This window comes from Melozone crissalis, unplaced genomic scaffold (assembly GCF_028551555.1).
Source record: "Melozone crissalis strain CALT ecotype California unplaced genomic scaffold, PUWL_Pcris_2 ptg000308l_1, whole genome shotgun sequence".
Lineage (NCBI taxonomy): Eukaryota > Metazoa > Chordata > Aves > Passeriformes > Passerellidae > Melozone > Melozone crissalis.
The window spans coordinates 19,530-37,809 of record NW_026536059.1 but is presented as its reverse complement, the minus strand read 5'-3'; the positions used below and the strand labels follow the sequence as shown (position 1 = coordinate 37,809).

Below are 18,280 nucleotides of genomic sequence, written 5' to 3'. Positions count from 1 at the left end.
CCCAAAATTCACCCCAAAATCCCCGATGCTCACGGTGATCCAGGCTCCGTCAGGAACATCCTGTCCAGGCTCATCATGAAACGGGTCTGGGGCCCCAAAATCCCCTGAAATCACCCCAAAATTCCTGAAAAAGTCCTGACTCGCCCCCAGGTGTGTCAGTACCCCAAGGAGTGTGAAGGGTCCATCAAGTGCTGACCCCAGGTGAGCCCCAGGTGTGTCCCAGGTGACTCAGGTGACCCCCAAGTGTCTCAGGTGTGTCCCAGGTGTCTCAGATGTGTCCCAGGTGACTCAGGTGACCCCCAAGTGTCTCAGGTGTGTCCCAGGTGTCTCAGATGTGTCCCAGGTGACTCAGGTGACCCCCAAGTGTCTCAGGTGTGTCCCAGGTGTCTCAGGTGACCCCCAGGTGTCTCAGGTGTGTCCCAGGTGACATTGCTCACTCTCAGGTGACACTGCTGACCCCAGGTGTGTCCCAGGTGTCCCTGCTCACTCTCAGGTGTGTCTCAGGTGTGACCCCAGGTGTGTCTGTGCAGGTGTGGAAGTACCCCAAGGTGTGGGAGGGGTTCATCAAGTGCTGCCAGCGCCCCAAGCCGCAGGGGTGTCCCAGGTGACCCCCAGGTGACATTGCTCACTCTCAGGTGTCCCAGGTGTGTCCCAGGTGTCCCTGCTCACTCTCAGGTGTGTCTGTGCAGGTGTGGAAGTACCCCAAGGTGTGGGAGGGGTTCATCAAGTGCTGCCAGCGCACCAAGCCGCAGGGGTGTCCCAGGTGACCCCCAGGTGACATTGCTCACTCTCAGGTGTCCCAGGTGTGTCCCAGGTGTCCCTGCTCACTCTCAGGTGTGTCTGTGCAGGTGTGGAAGTACCCCAAGGTGTGGGAGGGGTTCATCAAGTGCTGCCAGCGCACCAAGCCGCAGGGGTGTCCCAGGTGACCCCCAGGTGTCCCAGGTGTGTCCCAGGTGTCCCTGCTCACTCTCAGGTGTGTCTGTGCAGGTGTGGAAGTACCCCAAGGTGTGGGAGGGGTTCATCAAGTGCTGCCAGCGCACCAAGCCGCAGTCCTTCCAGGTGGTTCTGCAGCTGCCCCCGCCCCAGCTCGCCGCCGTCTTCGAGAAGTGCCCGGAGCTGCGGGAGCCCCTGCTGAGCCACGTGCGCGCCCTCACCCCGCACCAGGTGACATTACCTGGGACAGGTGACACACCTGGGCATGGGGGACAGCCCTGGGCATGGGGGACAGCCCTGGCATGGGGGTGACAGTGCCCGGAGCCCCTGCTGAGCCACGTGCGCGCCCTCACCCCCCACCAGGTGACATTACCTGGGACAGGTGACACACCTGGGGACAGGTGACACGGCCTGGGCATGGGGAACAGCCCATGGGATGGGGGACAGCCCTGGGATGGGGGTGACAGTGCCCGGAGCCCCTGCTGAGCCACGTGCGCGCCCTCACCCCGCACCAGGTGACATTACCTGGGACGGGTGACACACCTGGGCATGGGGACAGCCCATGGGATGGGGGACAGCCCTGGGCATGGGGGTGACAGTGCCCAGAGCCCCTGCTGAGCCACGTGCGCGCCCTCACCCCGCACCAGGTGACATTACCTGGGACAGGTGACACACCTGGGGACAGGTGACATCGCCTGGGCATGGGGACAGCCCATGGGATGGGGGACAGCCCTGGGATGGGGGTGACAGTGCCCGGAGCCCCTGCTGAGCCACGTGCGCGCCCTCACCCCCCACCAGGTGACATTACCTGGGACAGGTGACACACCTGGGCATGGGGGACAGCCCTGGGCATGGGGGACAGCCCTGGCATGGGGGTGACAGTGCCCGGAGCCCCTGCTGAGCCACGTGCGCGCCCTCACCCCCCACCAGGTGACATTACCTGGGACGGGTGACACACCTGGGCATGGGGGACAGCCCTGGGATGGGGGACAGCCCTGGGATGGGGGACAGCCATGGGATGGGGGTGACAGTGCCCGGAGCCCCTGCTGAGCCACGTGCGCGCCCTCACCCCCCACCAGGTGAGGGACAGGTGACAGCACCTGGGCACAGGTGACCAGGTGACACCTCTGGGGACAGGTGACATCCCCTTGGGGACAGGTGACATCCCCCAGGGTACAGGGGATGTGCCCAGGGGAAAGGTGACAAGCTTTGGACAGGTGACACTCCTGGGGACAGGTGCCACCCCCAGGGATGTCGCACCCCCAGGGACAGGTGCCACTCCCGGGGACAGGTGACACTCGCAGTGATGTCACACCCCCAGGGACAGGTGACACTGCCAGGGACAGGTGACACTCTGGGGACAGGTGCCACCCCCAGGGATGTCACACCTGTCCCCTCCCCGTGTGTCCCCTCTCGGTGACAGCAAGCGCACATCCCCCTGTCCACCATGGCCATCCTGGAGGCCACCACGCGCCACGAGCCCGAGGGGACACCTGGAGAGGTGGGGACACCTGGGGGGGACATGGGGACACCTGGGGAGGTGGGGACACCTGGGGGGGACATGGGGACACCTGGAGGGGACATGGGGACACCTGGGGGGGACATGGGGACAGCGGGAGGGGACATGGGGACACCTGGGGAGGTGAGGACAGGGATAGGGGAAGGGGCATGGGAGGGGACAAAGGGGACACCTGGAGAGGTGGGGACACCTGGAGAGGTGGGGACACCTGGGGGGGACATGGGGACACCTGGGGAGGTGGGGACACCTGGGGGGGACATGGGGACACCTGGGGGGGACATGGGACACTTGGAGGGGACATGGGGACACCTGGACAGGTGGGCACAGAGGCACCAGGGGACACCTGGACAGGTGGGCACAGAGGGATGTGGGGACACCTGGAGAGGTGGGGACATGGTGACACCTGCCCAGGTGGGCACAGGTGGGAACAGAGGGACAGGAGGGGGACATGGGGATACCTGGACAGGTGGGGACAGGGACATGGGGGGCATATGGGGACACCTGGACAGGTGGGCACAGAGGGACAGGAGGGGAACATGGGGACACCTGCACAGGTGGGGACAGGTGGGCACAGAGGGACATGGGGACACCTGGAGAGGTGTGGACAGAGGGACATGAGGACACAGGGACATGGGGACACCTGGACAGGTGGGCACAGAGGTGTCCCCGGGTGGGCACAGGTGGGCACAGAGGTGTCCCCAGGTGGGCACAGAGGAACAGGAATGGGACATGAGGACACAGGGACATGGGGACACCTGGACAGGTGGGCACAGAGGTGTCCCCGGGTGGGCACAGGTGGGCACAAAGGAACAGGACTGGGACATGGGGACACAGGGACATGGGGACACCTGGACAGGTGGGCACAGAGGTGTCCCCGGGTGGGCACAGGTGGGCACAAAGGAACAGGACTGGGACATGGGGACACAGGGACATGGGGACACCTGGACAGGTGGGCACAGAGGTGTCCCCGGGTGGGCACAGGTGGGCACAGAGGTGTCCCCAGGTGGGCACAGGTGGGCACAAAGGAACAGGAATGGGACATGAGGACACAGGGACATGGGGACACCCGGACAGGTGGGCACAGAGGTGTCCCCGGGTGGGCACAGGTGGGCACAGAGGAACAGGAATGGGACATGGGGACACAGGGACATGGGGACACCTGGACAGGTGGGCACAGAGGTGTCCCCGGGTGGGCACAGGTGGGCACAAAGGAACAGGACTGGGACATGGGGACACAGGGACATGGGGACACCTGGACAGGTGGGCACAGAGGTGTCCCCGGGTGGGCACAGGTGGGCACAAAGGAACAGGACTGGGACATGGGGACACAGGGACATGGGGACACCTGGACAGGTGGGCACAGAGGTGTCCCCGGGTGGGCACAGGTGGGCACAAAGGAACAGGAATGGGACATGGGGACACCTGCCCAGGTGGGCACAGGGGTGTCCCCGGGTGCCACCACGCCCTCGCCGCCCCCAGGAGAAGCCCCCCAAGCGCCCCCCGGGCTCCGAGGAGGACCCCAAGGCCAAGGGGGGGGGTCCCGGCTCCCCTCCCCCCCCCGAGGGAGCCCCCCCGGAGCTGCTGGAGCCCCCCCCGATCTTCATCAGCGCCGCCGAGGATGAGGAGAGCTCGGGGGGGGGAGGGGACGCGTCCCCCCCGGACCCCGCCCTGGACACGCCCAAGGTGGGGGAGGGGGGGCAGTTTGGGGAGGGGGAGGGGCTCCGAACCCCATTTTGGGGAGGGGCAATCCTGGGGAGGGGGAGGGGCGATTTGGGGAGGGGCATTTCTGACCCTCATTTTGGGGAGGGGGAGGGGCATTTTGGGGACGGGGGGGCGGGGCATTTCCGATCCCCCCTTTTGGGGAGGGGGAGGGGCAATTTCGGACCCCCGTTTTGGGGAGGGGGAAGGGCATTTTCAACCTTAATTTGGGGAGGGGGAGGGGCATTTTCTGACCCCCCAATTTGGGGAGGGGGAGGGGCATTTCTGACCCCCGAATTGGGGAGGGGCAGTTTCTGACCTTAATTTTGGGGAGGGGGAGGGCCAATTTCTAACCTCCCATTTTGGGGAGGGGGAGGGGAATTTCTGACCCTCATTTTGGGGAGGGGGAGGGGAATTTCTGACCTTCATTTGGGGAGGGGGCGGTTCATTCCTAACCCCTCCCTCCTCTCTTTTCTCTCCCCCCCCCCCCCCCCCTTTCCCAGGACCCCCCCGCGGGCACGGAGCCCCCCCAGCCCCTCCCCCCTCCCGGCGAGGCCCCGCCCCCCAGCCCCCCCTCGTCGGAGCCGCCCCCCCCCGGCACCCAGAGCCCCCCCCCGGGCGGGGTCCCCGAGGGTCCCTCCGAGGGCTGAGGGGGGGGTGGGGCCACCCCCGAGACCCCCACCCCGAAATGTGGGGGAGGGGCTCAATAAAGGTGTGGGCGGAGCTTCGGGGTCCTGAGTGGTTTTTGGGGGGTCCTGGATGATTTTGGAGGGGGGCTGGATGGTGTTCGGGGGGCTCCTGGGTGGGTTTGGGTGGTTTTGGGGGTCCTGGCTGGGTTTGGGGTGTCCTAGGTGGTTTTGGGGGGATCCTGGCTGGTTTTTGGGGGGTCTGGGATGGATTTTGGGGGGTCCTGGGTGGTTTTTGGGGACAGTGCCAAAAGGAAAAGGGGCGTGGCTTCATGGTGGGTGTGGCCAGGTGGGGTTTTGCCCCAAAGGGGGTGAGTTTTGGGGATGCAAATTAGGGGGTGGAGTTGTTTTTGGATGGGCGCGGCTTGGGCGGGGTTTCCCCAATTTTGGCATGGGCTTAGTGTTAACTGGGGGCGTGGTTTCATTTTGGGGGCGTGGTCTCTATGGTTTGGGGCGTGGCTTCTTCCACTAATTGGTGGGGTCTCGTTTGGAGGGGTGTGGTCTCGTTTTGAGGGTGTGGCCTTCATGTTTGGGGGTGGGATCTATGTCAATCAGGGGCGTGGTTTCAGTTTGGGGGCGTGGTTCCTATTTTGGGGGCGTGGCTTCTGCCACTCAGAGATGTGGCTTCATTTGGGGGCGTGGTTGCCATGTTTTGGGGGTGTGGTTTCCATAATAGGTGTGGCTTCATTTTGGGGGCGTGGTCTCCTTGTTTTGGGGCGTGGTTTTCGCCACTCATGGGCGTGGTCTCAACTAGAGGCGTGGCTTCCATATTTTGTGGCGTGGCCACCACTCAGGGGCGTGCCCATCCTTTATATCGACCCTCCCTCCCCTCTAAATGGGCGTGTCCCTTCCCTCCTCACGCCTTGATTGGTCAGTCACACCTCCATGGGCGTGGCCCACCCTCTCCAGTGGGCGTGGCCTCGCTGACTCAGCGCCGCCATGGCGGCCATGGCCGCTCCCGCCCGCTCCTGAGGCGGCTTCCGGCGGCCATGGCGGCGGCGGCGGCGGCGGCGGCGGGCCCGGGCCCGGCCGAGCCTCCCGCGGCCGCTCCGGAGCTCAAGAGCCGCTTCCGCACCCGCGAGGGCTCCTACCGCCTGCTGGGCCCCGCCGCCGCCGCCGCCTCCTCCGCCTCAGCCCCGGCCGGGCCTGCCCCGCCGGGCCCCGGGGCGCTGCCGCCGGTTCGGCTCTCGGTGGTGAGGCTGGCCCGGAGCCGGAGCCCGCCCGGGGGAGCCGCAGAGCGGAGCCGAGTGTGCTGTAATCTCGGCAGGGAGCTGCATTTCTACGGAGGGACGGGCAGCGGGGGACGCGGCAGCCGGAGGGTAACGGGGGAGAACGGGGGAGAGAACCGGGGGGAGCACCGGGGGCATAACGGGGAGAGAAGCGGGGGGAGAAAACGAGGGAGAACGGGGGGAGAAGCTGGAGAGAACTGGGGGAATAACGGGAGAGTAACGGGAGAGAACCGGGGGAATAACGGGGGGATTGAGGGGCAAAGGTGACCCCAGGCTGGTGACAGTGACCCCAGGGTTGGTGACAGTGACCCCAAGACAGTGACAGTGACCCCAGGGTTGGTGACAGTGACCCCAGTTTGGTGACAGTGACCCCAGGACAGTGACAGTGACCCCAGGGTTGGTGACAGTGACCCCAGTTTGGTGACAGTGACCCCAGGGTTGGTGACAGTGACCTCAGGGTTGGTGACAGTGACTCCAAGGTTGGTGACAGTGACCCCAAGGTTGGTGACAGTGACCCCAGTTTGGTGACAGTGACTCCAAGGTTGGTGACAGTGACCCCAGAGTTGGTGACGGTGACCCCAGGACGGTGACAGTGACCCCAGGGACATCCCCTGGCAGTGCTGGTGCCCGTGCCAGTGCCACCCTGACAGTGCCAATGACCAGGACAGTGACAGTGCCACCCTGCCAGTGCCAGTGTCACTTCAGGGGTGCCAGTGCCGCTTCCCGGGTGCCAGTGCCAATGACCATGCCAGTGACAGTGCCACCCTGTCGGTGCCAGTGCCACCCCACGGGTGCCAATGACCAGGACAGTGACAGTGCCACCCTGTCGGTGCCAGTGCCACCCCATGGGTGCCAATGACCAGGACAGTGACAGTGCCACCCTGTCGGTGCCAGTGCCACCCCACGGGTGCCAATGACCAGGACAGTGACAGTGCCACCCTGACAGTGACAATGACCAGGACAGTGCCAGTGCCACCCTGCCGGTGCCAGTGTCACTTCAGGGGTGCCAGTGCCACCCCTCTGGTGCCAGTGACAGTGCCAATGACCGGGACAGCACCACTGTCACCCTGCCGGTGCCAGTGCCACCTCAGGGGTGCCAGTGCCACTTCCCGGGTGCCAGTGACAGTGCCAATGACCAGGGCAGTGACAGTGCCACCCCACCAGTGCCAGTGCCACTGTGCCAGTGCCACTGCACAGGTGCCAGTGCTACCATGCCAGTGCCAGTGCCAATGACCAGGGCAGTGACAGTGCCACCCCACCAGTGACAGTGACAGTGCCAGTGACCAGGACAGTGCCAGTGCCACCCTGCCGGAGCCAATGCCACCCCTCCGGTGCCAGTGCCACCCCGCCAGTGCCAGTGCCACTCTGCCGGTGCCAATGACCAGGACAGTGCCAGTGCCATCCCTCTGGTGCCAGTGCCACCCTGCCAGTGCCACTGCCACCCTGCCAGTGCCAGTGTCACCCTGCCAGTGCCAGTGCCACCCCTCCGGTGACAGTGACAGTGCCAATGACCAGGACAGTGCCAGTGCCACCCCTCCGGTGCCAGTGCCACCCTGCCAGTGCCAGTGCCACCCCTCCGGTGCCAGTGCCACCCCTCCGGTGACAGTGACAGTGCCAGTGACCAGGACAGTGCCAGTGCCACCCCTCCGGTGCCAGTGCCACCCCTCCGGTGACAGTGACAGTGCCAATGACCAGGACAGTGCCAGTGCCACCCCTCCGGTGCCAGTGCCACCCTGCCAGTGCCAGTGCCACCCCTCCGGTGCCAGTGCCACCCCTCCAGTGACAGTGCCAATGACCAGGACAGTGCCAATGACCAGGACAGTGCCAGTGCCACCCCTCCGGTGCCAGTGCCACCCCTCCGGTGACAGTGACAGTGCCAATGACCAGGACAGTGCCAGTGCCACCCCTCCGGTGCCAGTGCCACCCCTCCGGTGACAGTGACAGTGCCAATGACCAGGACAGTGCCAGTGCCACCCCTCCGGTGCCAGTGCCACCCCTCCGGTGACAGTGACAGTGCCACCCTGCCAGTGCCAGTGCCACCCCTCCGGTGCCAGTGCCACCCCTCCGGTGACAGTGACAGTGCCAATGACCAGGACAGTGCCAGTGCCACCCCTCCGGTGCCAGTGCCACCCCTCCGGTGACAGTGACAGTGCCAATGACCAGGACAGTGCCAGTGCCACCCCTCCGGTGCCAGTGCCACCCTGCCAGTGCCAGTGCCACCCCTCCGGTGCCAGTGCCACCCCTCCAGTGACAGTGCCAATGACCAGGACAGTGACAATGCCACCCCTCCGGTGCCAGTGCCACCCCTCCGGTGACAGTGACAGTGCCAATGACCAGGACAGTGACAATGCCACCCCTCCAGTGCCAGTGACAGTGCCAATGACCAGGACAGTGCCAGTGCCACCCCTCCGGTGCCAGTGCCACCCTGCCAGTGCCAGTGCCACCCCTCCGGTGCCAGTGCCACCCCTCCAGTGACAGTGCCAATGACCAGGACAGTGACAATGCCACCCCTCCAGTGCCAGTGACAGTGCCAATGACCAGGACAGTGCCAGTGCCACCCCTCCGGTGCCAGTGTCCCCGTGTCCCCGCAGGCGCTGGACCTGCAGCGTCCCATCGACAAGCGCGTGTACAAGGGCACGCAGCCCACGTGCCACGACTTCAACCAGTTCACGGCGGGCACCGAGACCCTGGCGCTGCTCGTCGGCTTCTCGGCCGGGCAGGTGCAGTACCTGGACCTGGCCAAGAAGGACAGCGCCGGGCGGCTCTTCAACGAGGAGGTCGGCGCACACCGGGGACACCTCGGGGACGCTGGGGACACCGGGGACACCTCGGGGACACCGGGAAACCTTGGGAGCTCTGTGGGACCGGCAGGGCCGCCATGGGGCCACCGGGGCCACCAGCAACCCATTAGGAACCCCATGGGACCACCAGGAACCCCGTGGGAGCACTGTGGGACCAGCAGGGCCGCCATGGGGCCACCAGGAACCCCATGGGACCACCAGGACGTCCCCAGGGCCACCAGGAACCCCATGGGACCACCGGGAACCCTTTGGGATCACCCATGGGACCAGCAGGGCCACCAGGAACCCATTAGGAACCCCATGGGACCACCAGAACCTCCCCAGGGCCACCAGGAACCCCATGGGACCACCAGAACCTCCCCAGGGCCACCAGGAACCCCATGGGACCACCAGAACCTCACCAGGGCCACCAGGAATTCCATGGGACCACCAGAACCTCACCAGGGCCACCAGGAACCCCTTGGGATTACCCGTGGGACCAGCAAGAACCCCTTGAGATCCTTCATGGGACCACCAGGACCTCCCCAGGGCCACCAGGAACCCCTTGGTTTCCACCATAGGACCACCAGGGCCATCAGGAATGCCTTGGGATCACCCATGGGACCACCAGGAACTCCTTGGGAGCACTGTGGGACCAGCAGGGCCACCATAGGACCACCAGGAACCCCATGGGATCCTCCATAGGGCCACCAGGAACCCCTCAGGATCCCCCATGGGACCACCAGGAACCCCTTGGGATCCCCCATGGGACCACCAGGAACCCCTAGGGATCCCCCATGGGACCACCAGGACTTCCCTGGGGTCACCATGAATCCTTCAGGATCACCCATAGGACCACCAGAAACCCCTTGAGATACCCCATGGGACCACCAGGAACTCCATGGGACCACCATGAAGCCCTCATGATCCCCCATGGGACCACCAGGAACCCCTTGGTATCACCCATGAGACCAGTAGGGCCACCATAGGGCCACCAGGAACCCCTTGAGATCCTCCATGGGACCACCAGGACCTCCCCAGGGCCACCAGGAACCCCCTTGGGACCACCAGGAACCCCTTGGGATCACTCATGGGACGAAGAGGGCTACCATAGGGCCACTAGAATCCCCCCAGGGCCACCAGGAACCCCTCGAGATCCCCCATGGGACCACCAGGAACCCCTTGAGATCCCCCATGGGACCACCAGGAACCCCTTTAGATCCACCATGGGACCCCCAGAACCTCCCCAGACCCACCACAACCCCCTCAAGACCCCCCAATGGGACCACCAGAACCTCCCCGGGGCCACCAGGAACCCTTTGGGACCACCAAGAACCCCTTGAGATCACCCATGGGACCACCAGGAACCCCTTGAGATCCTGCATGGGACCACCAGGAACCCCGTGGCTTCCTCCATAGGACCACCAGGGCCACCAGGAACCCCTTGAGATCCCCTGATGGGACCCCCAGAACCTCCCCAGACCCACCACAACCCCTTCAAGACCCCCCAATGGGACCACCAGAACATCCCCAGGACCACCAGGAGTGCCTTGGGATCACCAGGAACCCCTTGAGATCACCCATGGGACCACCAGGACCTCCTCAGGGCCACCAGGAACCCCTCAAGATCCCCTCTAGGACCATCAGGAACCCCTTTAGATCCCCCATGGGACCACCAGGAACCCCTCGAGATCCCCCATGGGACCACCAGGAACCCCATGGCTTCCTCCCTAGGACCACCAGGGCCACCAGGAACCCCTTGAGATCCACCATGGAACCCCCAGAACCTCCCCAGACGCACCACAACCCCCTCAAGACCCCCCAATGGGACCACCAGAACCTCCCCGGGGCCACCAGGAACCCTTTGGGACCACCAAGAACCCCTTGAGATCACCCATGGGACCACCAGGAACCCCTTGAGATCCCCCATGGGACCACCAGGAACCCCGTGGCTTCCTCCATAGGACCACCAGGGCCACCAGGAACCCCTTGAGATCCCCCCATGGGACCCCCAGAACCTCCCCAGACCCACCACAACCCCTTCAAGACCCCCCAATGGGACCACCAGAACATCCCCAGGACCACCAGGAGCGCCTTGGGATCACCAGGAACCCCTTGAGATCACCCATGGGACCACCAGGAACCCCTTGAGATCACCCATGGGACCACCAGGACCTCCTCAGGGCCACCAGGAACCCCTCAAGATCCCCTCTAGGACCATCAGGAACCCCTTTAGATCCCCCATGGGACCACCAGGAACCCCTTGAGATCACCCATGGGACCACCAGGATCCCTCCAGAGCCACCATAAACCCCCTGGGACCACCAGGAACCCCTTGAGCTCCCCCATGGGACCCCCCAGAACCTCCCCAGACCCACCACAACCCCTTCAAGACCCCCCCATGGGACCCCCCAGAACCTCCCCAGACCCACCACAACCCCCTCCAGACCCTCCACCGACCCTCATTTTCCTTTTTAACCCCTCCAGCGCCTGATCGACAAGTCCAAGGTGACGCTGGTCCGGTGGCTGCCGGACACGGAGCGCCTGTTCCTGGCGTCGCACGCCAGCGGCCACCTGTACCTGTACGACTCGGAACAACCCTGCGGGGCCACCAGCCCGCAGTACACGCTGGTGACGCAGGGAGAAGGCTTCAGGGTCTTCTCCTGCAAGAGCAAGACGCCCAGGAACCCGCTGCTGAAGTGGGCCGTGGGCTCGGGGCCGCTCAACGAGTTCGCCTTCTCGCCGGACGGGCGCTCGCTGGCCTGCGTCAGCCAGGACGGCGTGCTCAGGGTGTTCCACTTCTCCTCCATGCTGCTCCAGGGCATGATGAGGAGCTACTTCGGGGGGCTGCTCTGCGTCTGCTGGAGCCCCGACGGCCGCTACGTGGTCACCGGTGGGGAAGACGACCTGGTCACCGTGTGGTCGTTCGCCGAGGGCCGGGTGGTGGCCCGAGGGCACGGCCACAAGTCGTGGGTGAACGCGGTGGCGTTCGATCCCTTCACGCCGCCCGACGGGCAGGGGGACAGGCACGGGGACGGCCCCGAGGACCCGCCGAGCGTCACCTACCGCTTCGGCTCGGCCGGCCAGGACACGCAGTTCTGCCTGTGGGACCTCACCGAGGACGTGCTGGAGCCGCGGCCGCCGCCTCCCCGCTCCCGCCCCGCCGCCGTTACCGGGGAGGAGCCGCCGGGACCGCCCCCGCCTTCCGTGCCGGGGCTGCCGCGCTCCCTCTCCCGCTCCAACAGCCTCCCGCAGCCCGGCGGGGGCCCCCAGATGTCGCCCCGCGTCCCCCCGGTGCTGAGCGTGGGGCGTTTCGCCACGCTGACCCTGCGCGACCCCCGAGGGGCGGCCGAGAAGGAGCACAAACGTTACCACAGCCTGGGCAACATCAGCCGGGGAGGAGGGGGCGGCAATAACGCCGAGAAGCCCCCTCCCCAAAGCGGGCCGGGGTCGCGGGGAGGGGCCCTGGACTCGGCCAAGGTGCTGGGCACGGCGCTGTGCCCGCGGCTGCACGAGGTGCCGCTGCTGGAGCCGCTGGTGTGCAAGAAGATCGCCCAGGAGAGGCTGACGGTGCTGCTCTTCCTGGAGGATTGCATCGTGACGGCGTGCCAGGAGGGGCTCATCTGCACCTGGGCGCGGCCCGGGGTCTCTGTGAGTCTGGGGAGGGGTCCCCGAGGGGATTTGGGGGGATTTTGGGGGGTTTAGGGGAGGTTTAGAATGGATTTGGGGTGTTTGAGGGGGGATTTGGGGTGCCAGGATATCCAGGTGTGTATGGTGACAGCTGCCAGGAGGGGCTCGCCTGCACCTGGGCAAGGCCGGGGGTCTCTGTGAGTCTGGGGAGGGATCCCCGAGGGGATTTGGGGGGATTTTGGGGGGTTTAGAGGGGATTTGGGGTGTTTGAGGGGGGTTTTAGGGTGTCTGGGATGGGATTTGGGGTGCCAGGAGCTGCAGGTGTGCATGGTGACAGCTGCCAGGAGGGGCTCGCCTGCACCTGGGCACGGCCGGGGGTCTCTGTGAGTGCGGGCAGGGGGCTCCGAGGGGATTTGGGGGGATTTTGGGGGGTCTCAGATGGGATTTGGGGGGGTTTAGGGGACATTTGGGGTGCCAGGATATCCAGGTGTGTATGGTGACAGCTGCCAGGAGGGGCTCGCCTGCACCTGGGCAAGGCCGGGGGTCTCTGTGAGTGCGGGCAGGGGGCTCCGAGGGGATTTGGGGGGATTTTGGGGGGTTTAGAGGGGATTTGGGGTGTTTGAGGGGGGTTTTAGGGTGTCTGGGATGGGATTTGGGGTGCCAGGAGCTGCAGGTGTGCATGGTGACAGCTGCCAGGAGGGGCTCATCTGCACCTGGGCAAGGCCGGGGGTCTCTGTGAGTGCGGGCAGGGGGCTCCGAGGGGATTTGGGGGGATTTTGGGGGGTCTCAGATGGGATTTGGGGGGGTTTAGGGGACATTTGGGGTGCCAGGAGCTGCAGGTGTGCATGGTGACAGCTGCCAGGAGGGGCTCGCCTGCACCTGGGCAAGGCCGGGGGTCTCTGTGAGTGCGGGCAGGGGGCTCCGAGGGGATTTGGGGGAGTTTTGGGGGGTTTAGGGGAGGTTTAGAATGGATTTGGGGTGTTTGAGGGGGGATTTGGGGTGCCAGGAGCTGCAGGTGTGTATGGTGACAGCTGCCAGGAGGGGCTCGCCTGCACCTGGGCAAGGCCGGGGGTCTCTGTGAGTGCGGGCAGGGGGCTCCGAGGGGATTTGGGGGGATTTTGGGGGGTCTCAGATGGGATTTGGGGGGGTTTAGGGGACATTTGGGGTGCCAGGAGCTGCAGGTGTGCATGGTGACAGCTGCCAGGAGGGGCTCACCTGCACCTGGGCAAGGCCGGGGGTCTCTGTGAGTGCGGGCAGGGGGCTCCGAGGGGATTTTGGGGGTCTCAGATGGGATTTGGGGTGTTTGAGGGGGGATTTGGGGTGCCAGGAGCTCCAGGTTGGTATCGTGACAGTCTGTCGGGACAGGCTCGTCTGTCCCCGGGGATCCCCGTGAGTCTGGGGGGGTCCGGGAGGGAATTTGGGGTGACTTTGGGGGGATTTGGGGGTGTCCAGGATTGGATTCGGGGTGTCCTGGGTGGGATTCGGGATGTCCTGGGTGGGATTTGGGGTGGTTTGAGGGGGATTTGGAGTGTCCAGGAATGGATTTGGGGTGGTTTTGGGGGGATTTGGGGTTTCCGGGAGTGGATTTGGGGTGGTTTTGGGGGGATTTGGGGTTTCCGGGAGTGGATTTGGGGTGGTTTTGGGGGGATTTGGGGTTTCCGGGAGTGGATTTGAGGTGGTTTTGGGGGGATTTGGGGTTTCTGGGAGGGGATTTGGGGTGGTTTTGGGGGATTTGGGGTTTCCGGGAGTGGATTTGGGGTGGTTTTGGGGGATTTGGGGTTTCCGGGAGTGGATTTGGGGTGGTTTTGGGGGGATTTAGAGTGTCCAGGAATGGATTTGAGGTGGTTTTGGGGGGATTTGGGGTTTCCGGGAGTGGATTTGGGGTGGTTTTGGGGGGATTTGGGGTTTCCGGGAGTGGATTTGAGGTGGTTTTGGGGGGATTTGGGGTTTCCGGGAGTGGATTTGGGGTGGTTTTGGGGGGATTTGGGGTTTCCGGGAGTGGATTTGGGGTGGTTTTGGGGGGATTTGGGGTTTCTGGGAGGGGATTTGGGGTGGTTTTGGGGGGATTTGGGGTTTCCGGGAGTGGATTTGGGGTGGTTTTGGGGGGATTTGGGGTTTCCGGGAGGGGATTTGGGGTGGTTTTGGGGGGATTTGGGGTTTCCGGGAGTGGATTTGAGGTGGTTTTGGGGGGATTTGGGGTTTCCGGGAGTGGATTTGGGGTAGTTTTGGGGGGATTTGGGGTTTCCGGGAGGGGATCTGGGGCATCTGGGAGGGGTTTTGGGGTGATTTAGGGCGGATTTGGGGTCCCAGCAGCACCTGGGCCATATCGTGACAGGGTCCCCGTGAGTCTGGGGGCATCCGGGAGGGAATTTGGGGTGACTTTGGGGGGATTTGGGGTGGTTTTGGGGGGATTTTGGGGTCTCAGATGGGATTTGGGGTGTCCTGGGTGGGATTTGGGGTGGTTTTGGGGGGATTTTGGGGTGTCTGGGTTGACTTTTTTGGGGGACAAATCGCGGATTTTGGAGACGGGGGGGGGGAGGGAAAATCCCCCGGGTGTCCCCGCGGTGACGTCACAGGGCGTGGCGTGTGTCCCCTCCCCCTGCGGTGACACCGCTGTCCCCTCCCCCCTGCAGGGCCTGTCCTCGCAGAACGGCGGCTCCCCGAGTGGCACCGTGGTGTAGCTGTGTCACCTGTGTCACCTGTGTCACCTCCCGGGCCACCTGTGTCACCTGTGCCACCCGCCAGGACATGCCGGTGTCACCTGTGTCACCTCCCGGGCCACCTGTGTCACCTGTGCCACCCGCCAGGACATGCCGGTGTCACCTGTGTCACCTCCTGGGTCACCTGTGCCACCCTCCAGGACACACCGGTGTCACCTGTGTCACCCTCCAGGACAGCAGTGTCACCTGCGTCACCTCCTGGGTCACCTGTGCCACCCACCAGGACACTCCAATGTCACCTGTGTCACCCTCTAGGGCACACCGGTGTCACCTGTGTCACCTGTGCCACCCTCCAGGACTTGTCGGTGTCACCGGTGTCACCCGTGTCACTCGTGGGTGTCACCTCAAGGACTCCCGTGTCACCTGTGCCACCCTCCAGGACACGCCGGTGTCACCCGTGTCACCCATGGGTGTCACCCCAGGGTCCCCCGTGTCACCCGCGGTGCCACCCCCGTACTACTGAGCCCCCCCCCGGCGCTGTCCCCGCGCTGTCCCCTTGTCCCCAGGGTGGCACCGCTGTCCCTTTGTCCCCAAGGGTGGCACTGTCCCCTCCCTCCCCCCCCCCCCGCCTTTGTCACTTTATTGTCCCCGCGGGGCCACCGCGTCCCCTCCCCCCCCCCCCCTTATTTATACTAAAGAGACTTTTTGGCACCCGGGTGGCACCGAGGGGACATCGAGGGGACATCGGGGGGTGGCACTTGGGGACAGAATGGGGACACACATGAATTGGGGACAGGCTGGGTGGCACTTGGGGACAGAACGGGGACACGCTGGGTGGCACTTGGGGACAGTTTGGGGACGTGCCAGTGGGACAGGAATGGGTTGGGGACGCTGGGTGGCACTTGGGGACAAGAACAAAGACAGGCTGGGTGGCACTTGGGGACAGAGCAGGGACACACTGGGTGGCACGGGGATGGACTGGGGACACTGGGTGGCACTTGGGGACAGAACGGGGACACGCTGGGTGGCACTTGGGGACAAGAACAAAGACAGGCTGGGTGGCACTTGGGGACACAGCAGGGACGTGCTGGTGGCACAGGGGTGGACTGGGGACACTGGGTGGCACTTGGGGACGGTTTGGGGACACAGAGGTGGCACAGAGGGGACAATCTGAGGACAGGGGGTGGCACAGGGGGACATGGGAGTGACACAGAGGGACAATTTGGAGACATGGGGTGGCAGGAGAGGACACGGGGACGGGGGTGACACAGGGATGGCACTTGGGGACAATTTGGGGACACGGGGCTGACACGGGGACATGAGGACACTTTGGGGATGGGGATGTGACACTTGGGGACAATTTGGGGACGGGGGTGGCACAGGGGGACATTTTGGGGGCTCGGGGACAATTTGGGGACACGTGGGTGACACTTGGGGACAGTTTGGGGACACGGCGATGGCACAAACACAACTTTATTGTCATCCTCCCCCCCCCCGGGGGGCGTCACAAACCGGGGGGGGCAATTTGGGGAGGGGGCGCCCCCGGGGGGGGAGGGGGCGGGGCATAAATAAGGGGAGGGGTCCGCAGTGCAAAGTCCCTACAAATAAATTACTAATGGGGGGGGGCGGGGAGAGACCCCCACCCTTTATTTGGGGGGGGGATCAAGGGGAGACCCCCACCCTTTATTTTGGGGGGGGGGGTCAGGGAGGAGAGACCCCCACCCTTTATTTTAGGGGGGGGGGTCAGGGAGGAGAGACCCCCACCCTTTATTTTGGGGGGGGTCAAGGGGAGACCCCCACCCTTTATTTGGGGGGGGGTCAAGGGGAGACCCCCACCCTTTATTTTAGGGGGGGGTCAAGGGGAGACCCCCACCCTTTATTTTGGGGGGGGGGTCAAGGGGAGACCCCCACCCTTTATTTGGGGGGGGATCAAGGGGAGAGACCCCCACCCTTTATTGTGGGGGGGGGTCAAGGGGAGACCCCCACCCTTTATTTGGGGGGGGGATCAAGGGGAGACCCCCACCCTTTATTTGGGGGGGGGTCAAGGGGAGACCCCCACCCTTTATTGTGGGGGGGGGTCAAGGGGAGAGACCCCCACCCTTTATTTTGGGGGGGGTCAAGGGGAGACCCCCGCCCTTTATTTTGGGGGGGGGATCAAGGGGAGACCCCCACCCTTTATTTGGGGGGGGGATCAAGGGGAGACCCCCACCCTTTATTTGGGGGGGGGGATCAAGGGGAGACCCCCACCCTTTATTTGGGGGGGGGTCAAGGGGAGAGACCCCCACCCTTTATTTAGGGGGGGGACCCCATCAATTTTTGGGGGGGGGGGTCGCATCCCGCTGCCCCTCGGGGAGGGGTCATGGGGGCAGCGGGGAGACCCCTCCCCAAATTACTGGGGTGGGGGGGGGGGGCGTGGAGGGTTTTTTTATTGGGGAGGGGGTCTCGGATTTGGGGACCCCCCCCTCAGTGTCCGGTGGGATATTTGGTGGGGGGGGGTCCCGTGATTTTGGGGGGGGGTCTCGGGGGATTCCGGTGGGATTTTTTTGGGGGGTCCTGTGATTTTGGGGGGGTCCGGTGGGATTTTGGGGAGGGGTCTTGGATTTGGGGACCCCCCCCCAAGTGTCCGGTGCGATTTTTTGGGGGGGGTCCCGTGATTTTGGGGAGGGGGTCTCGGGATTTTGGGGGAGTCCAGTGGATTTGGGGAGGGGGTCTCGGATTTTGGGGGGAGGGGTCCGGTGGATTCTGGGGAGGGGTCTTGGATTTGGGGACCCCCCCCCTCAGTGTCTGGTGCGATTTTGGGGAGGTGGTCTCAGATTTTGGGGAGGGGTCTCGGATTTGGGGACCCCCCCCCCCCCTCAGTGCCCGGTGGTATTTTGGGGAGGGGGTCTCGGATTTTGGGGGGTTCCAGTGGGATTCTGAGGGGGGGTCTTGGATTTGGGGGGTTCCGGTGCGATTTTGGGGAGGGTCCCGTGATTTTGGGGAGGGGTCTCGGATTTGGGGATTCCCCCCCCCCCAAGTGTCCGGTGCGATTTTGGGGAGGGGGTTTCGGATTTTGGGGAGGGGTCTCTGTACAGGGTCACCCCCCCGTGGTAAAGGGGGGCTCAAGTGCAACAAACGGGAGTCGGGGACACCTCGGGGACACCTT

General features: G+C 64.7%; 2 protein-coding genes across 2 annotated transcripts; both read left to right on the top strand.

The window, feature by feature from the left end:
• Nucleotides 1-530: 530 nt before the first annotated feature.
• LOC128949823 (symplekin-like) lies at nucleotides 531-4,800 on the top strand (the record flags this gene model as incomplete). Its single annotated transcript, XM_054294684.1, has 5 exons — nucleotides 531-604; nucleotides 690-1,164; nucleotides 2,357-2,434; nucleotides 3,932-4,135; nucleotides 4,654-4,800. Coding segments are annotated over 5 exons (978 nt in total), but the record flags the coding sequence as incomplete, so codon positions are not given.
• Nucleotides 4,801-5,825: 1,025 nt separating this feature from the next.
• Nucleotides 5,826-15,200, top strand: DMWD (DM1 locus, WD repeat containing). Its single transcript, XM_054294683.1, has 4 exons — nucleotides 5,826-6,155; nucleotides 8,657-8,842; nucleotides 11,333-12,496; nucleotides 15,109-15,200. Exons 1-4 carry the CDS (start codon nucleotides 5,826-5,828, stop codon nucleotides 15,154-15,156), a joined length of 1,728 nt encoding a protein of 575 aa, XP_054150658.1. The 3' UTR covers nucleotides 15,157-15,200.
• Nucleotides 15,201-18,280: the final 3,080 nt, after the last annotated feature.

Excerpts from the sequence above, each read along its gene's own strand:
- DMWD (XM_054294683.1), top strand. The coding sequence starts at position 5,826 with ATGGCGGCGGCGGCGGCGGCGGCGGCGGGCCCGGGCCCGGCCGAGCCT. Across the intron at positions 8,843-11,332 it reads GGCGGCTCTTCAACGAGGAG|CGCCTGATCGACAAGTCCAA; the intron begins GTCGGCGCACAC and ends TAACCCCTCCAG. Across the intron at positions 12,497-15,108 it reads GGGCGCGGCCCGGGGTCTCT|GGCCTGTCCTCGCAGAACGG; the intron begins GTGAGTCTGGGG and ends TCCCCCCTGCAG.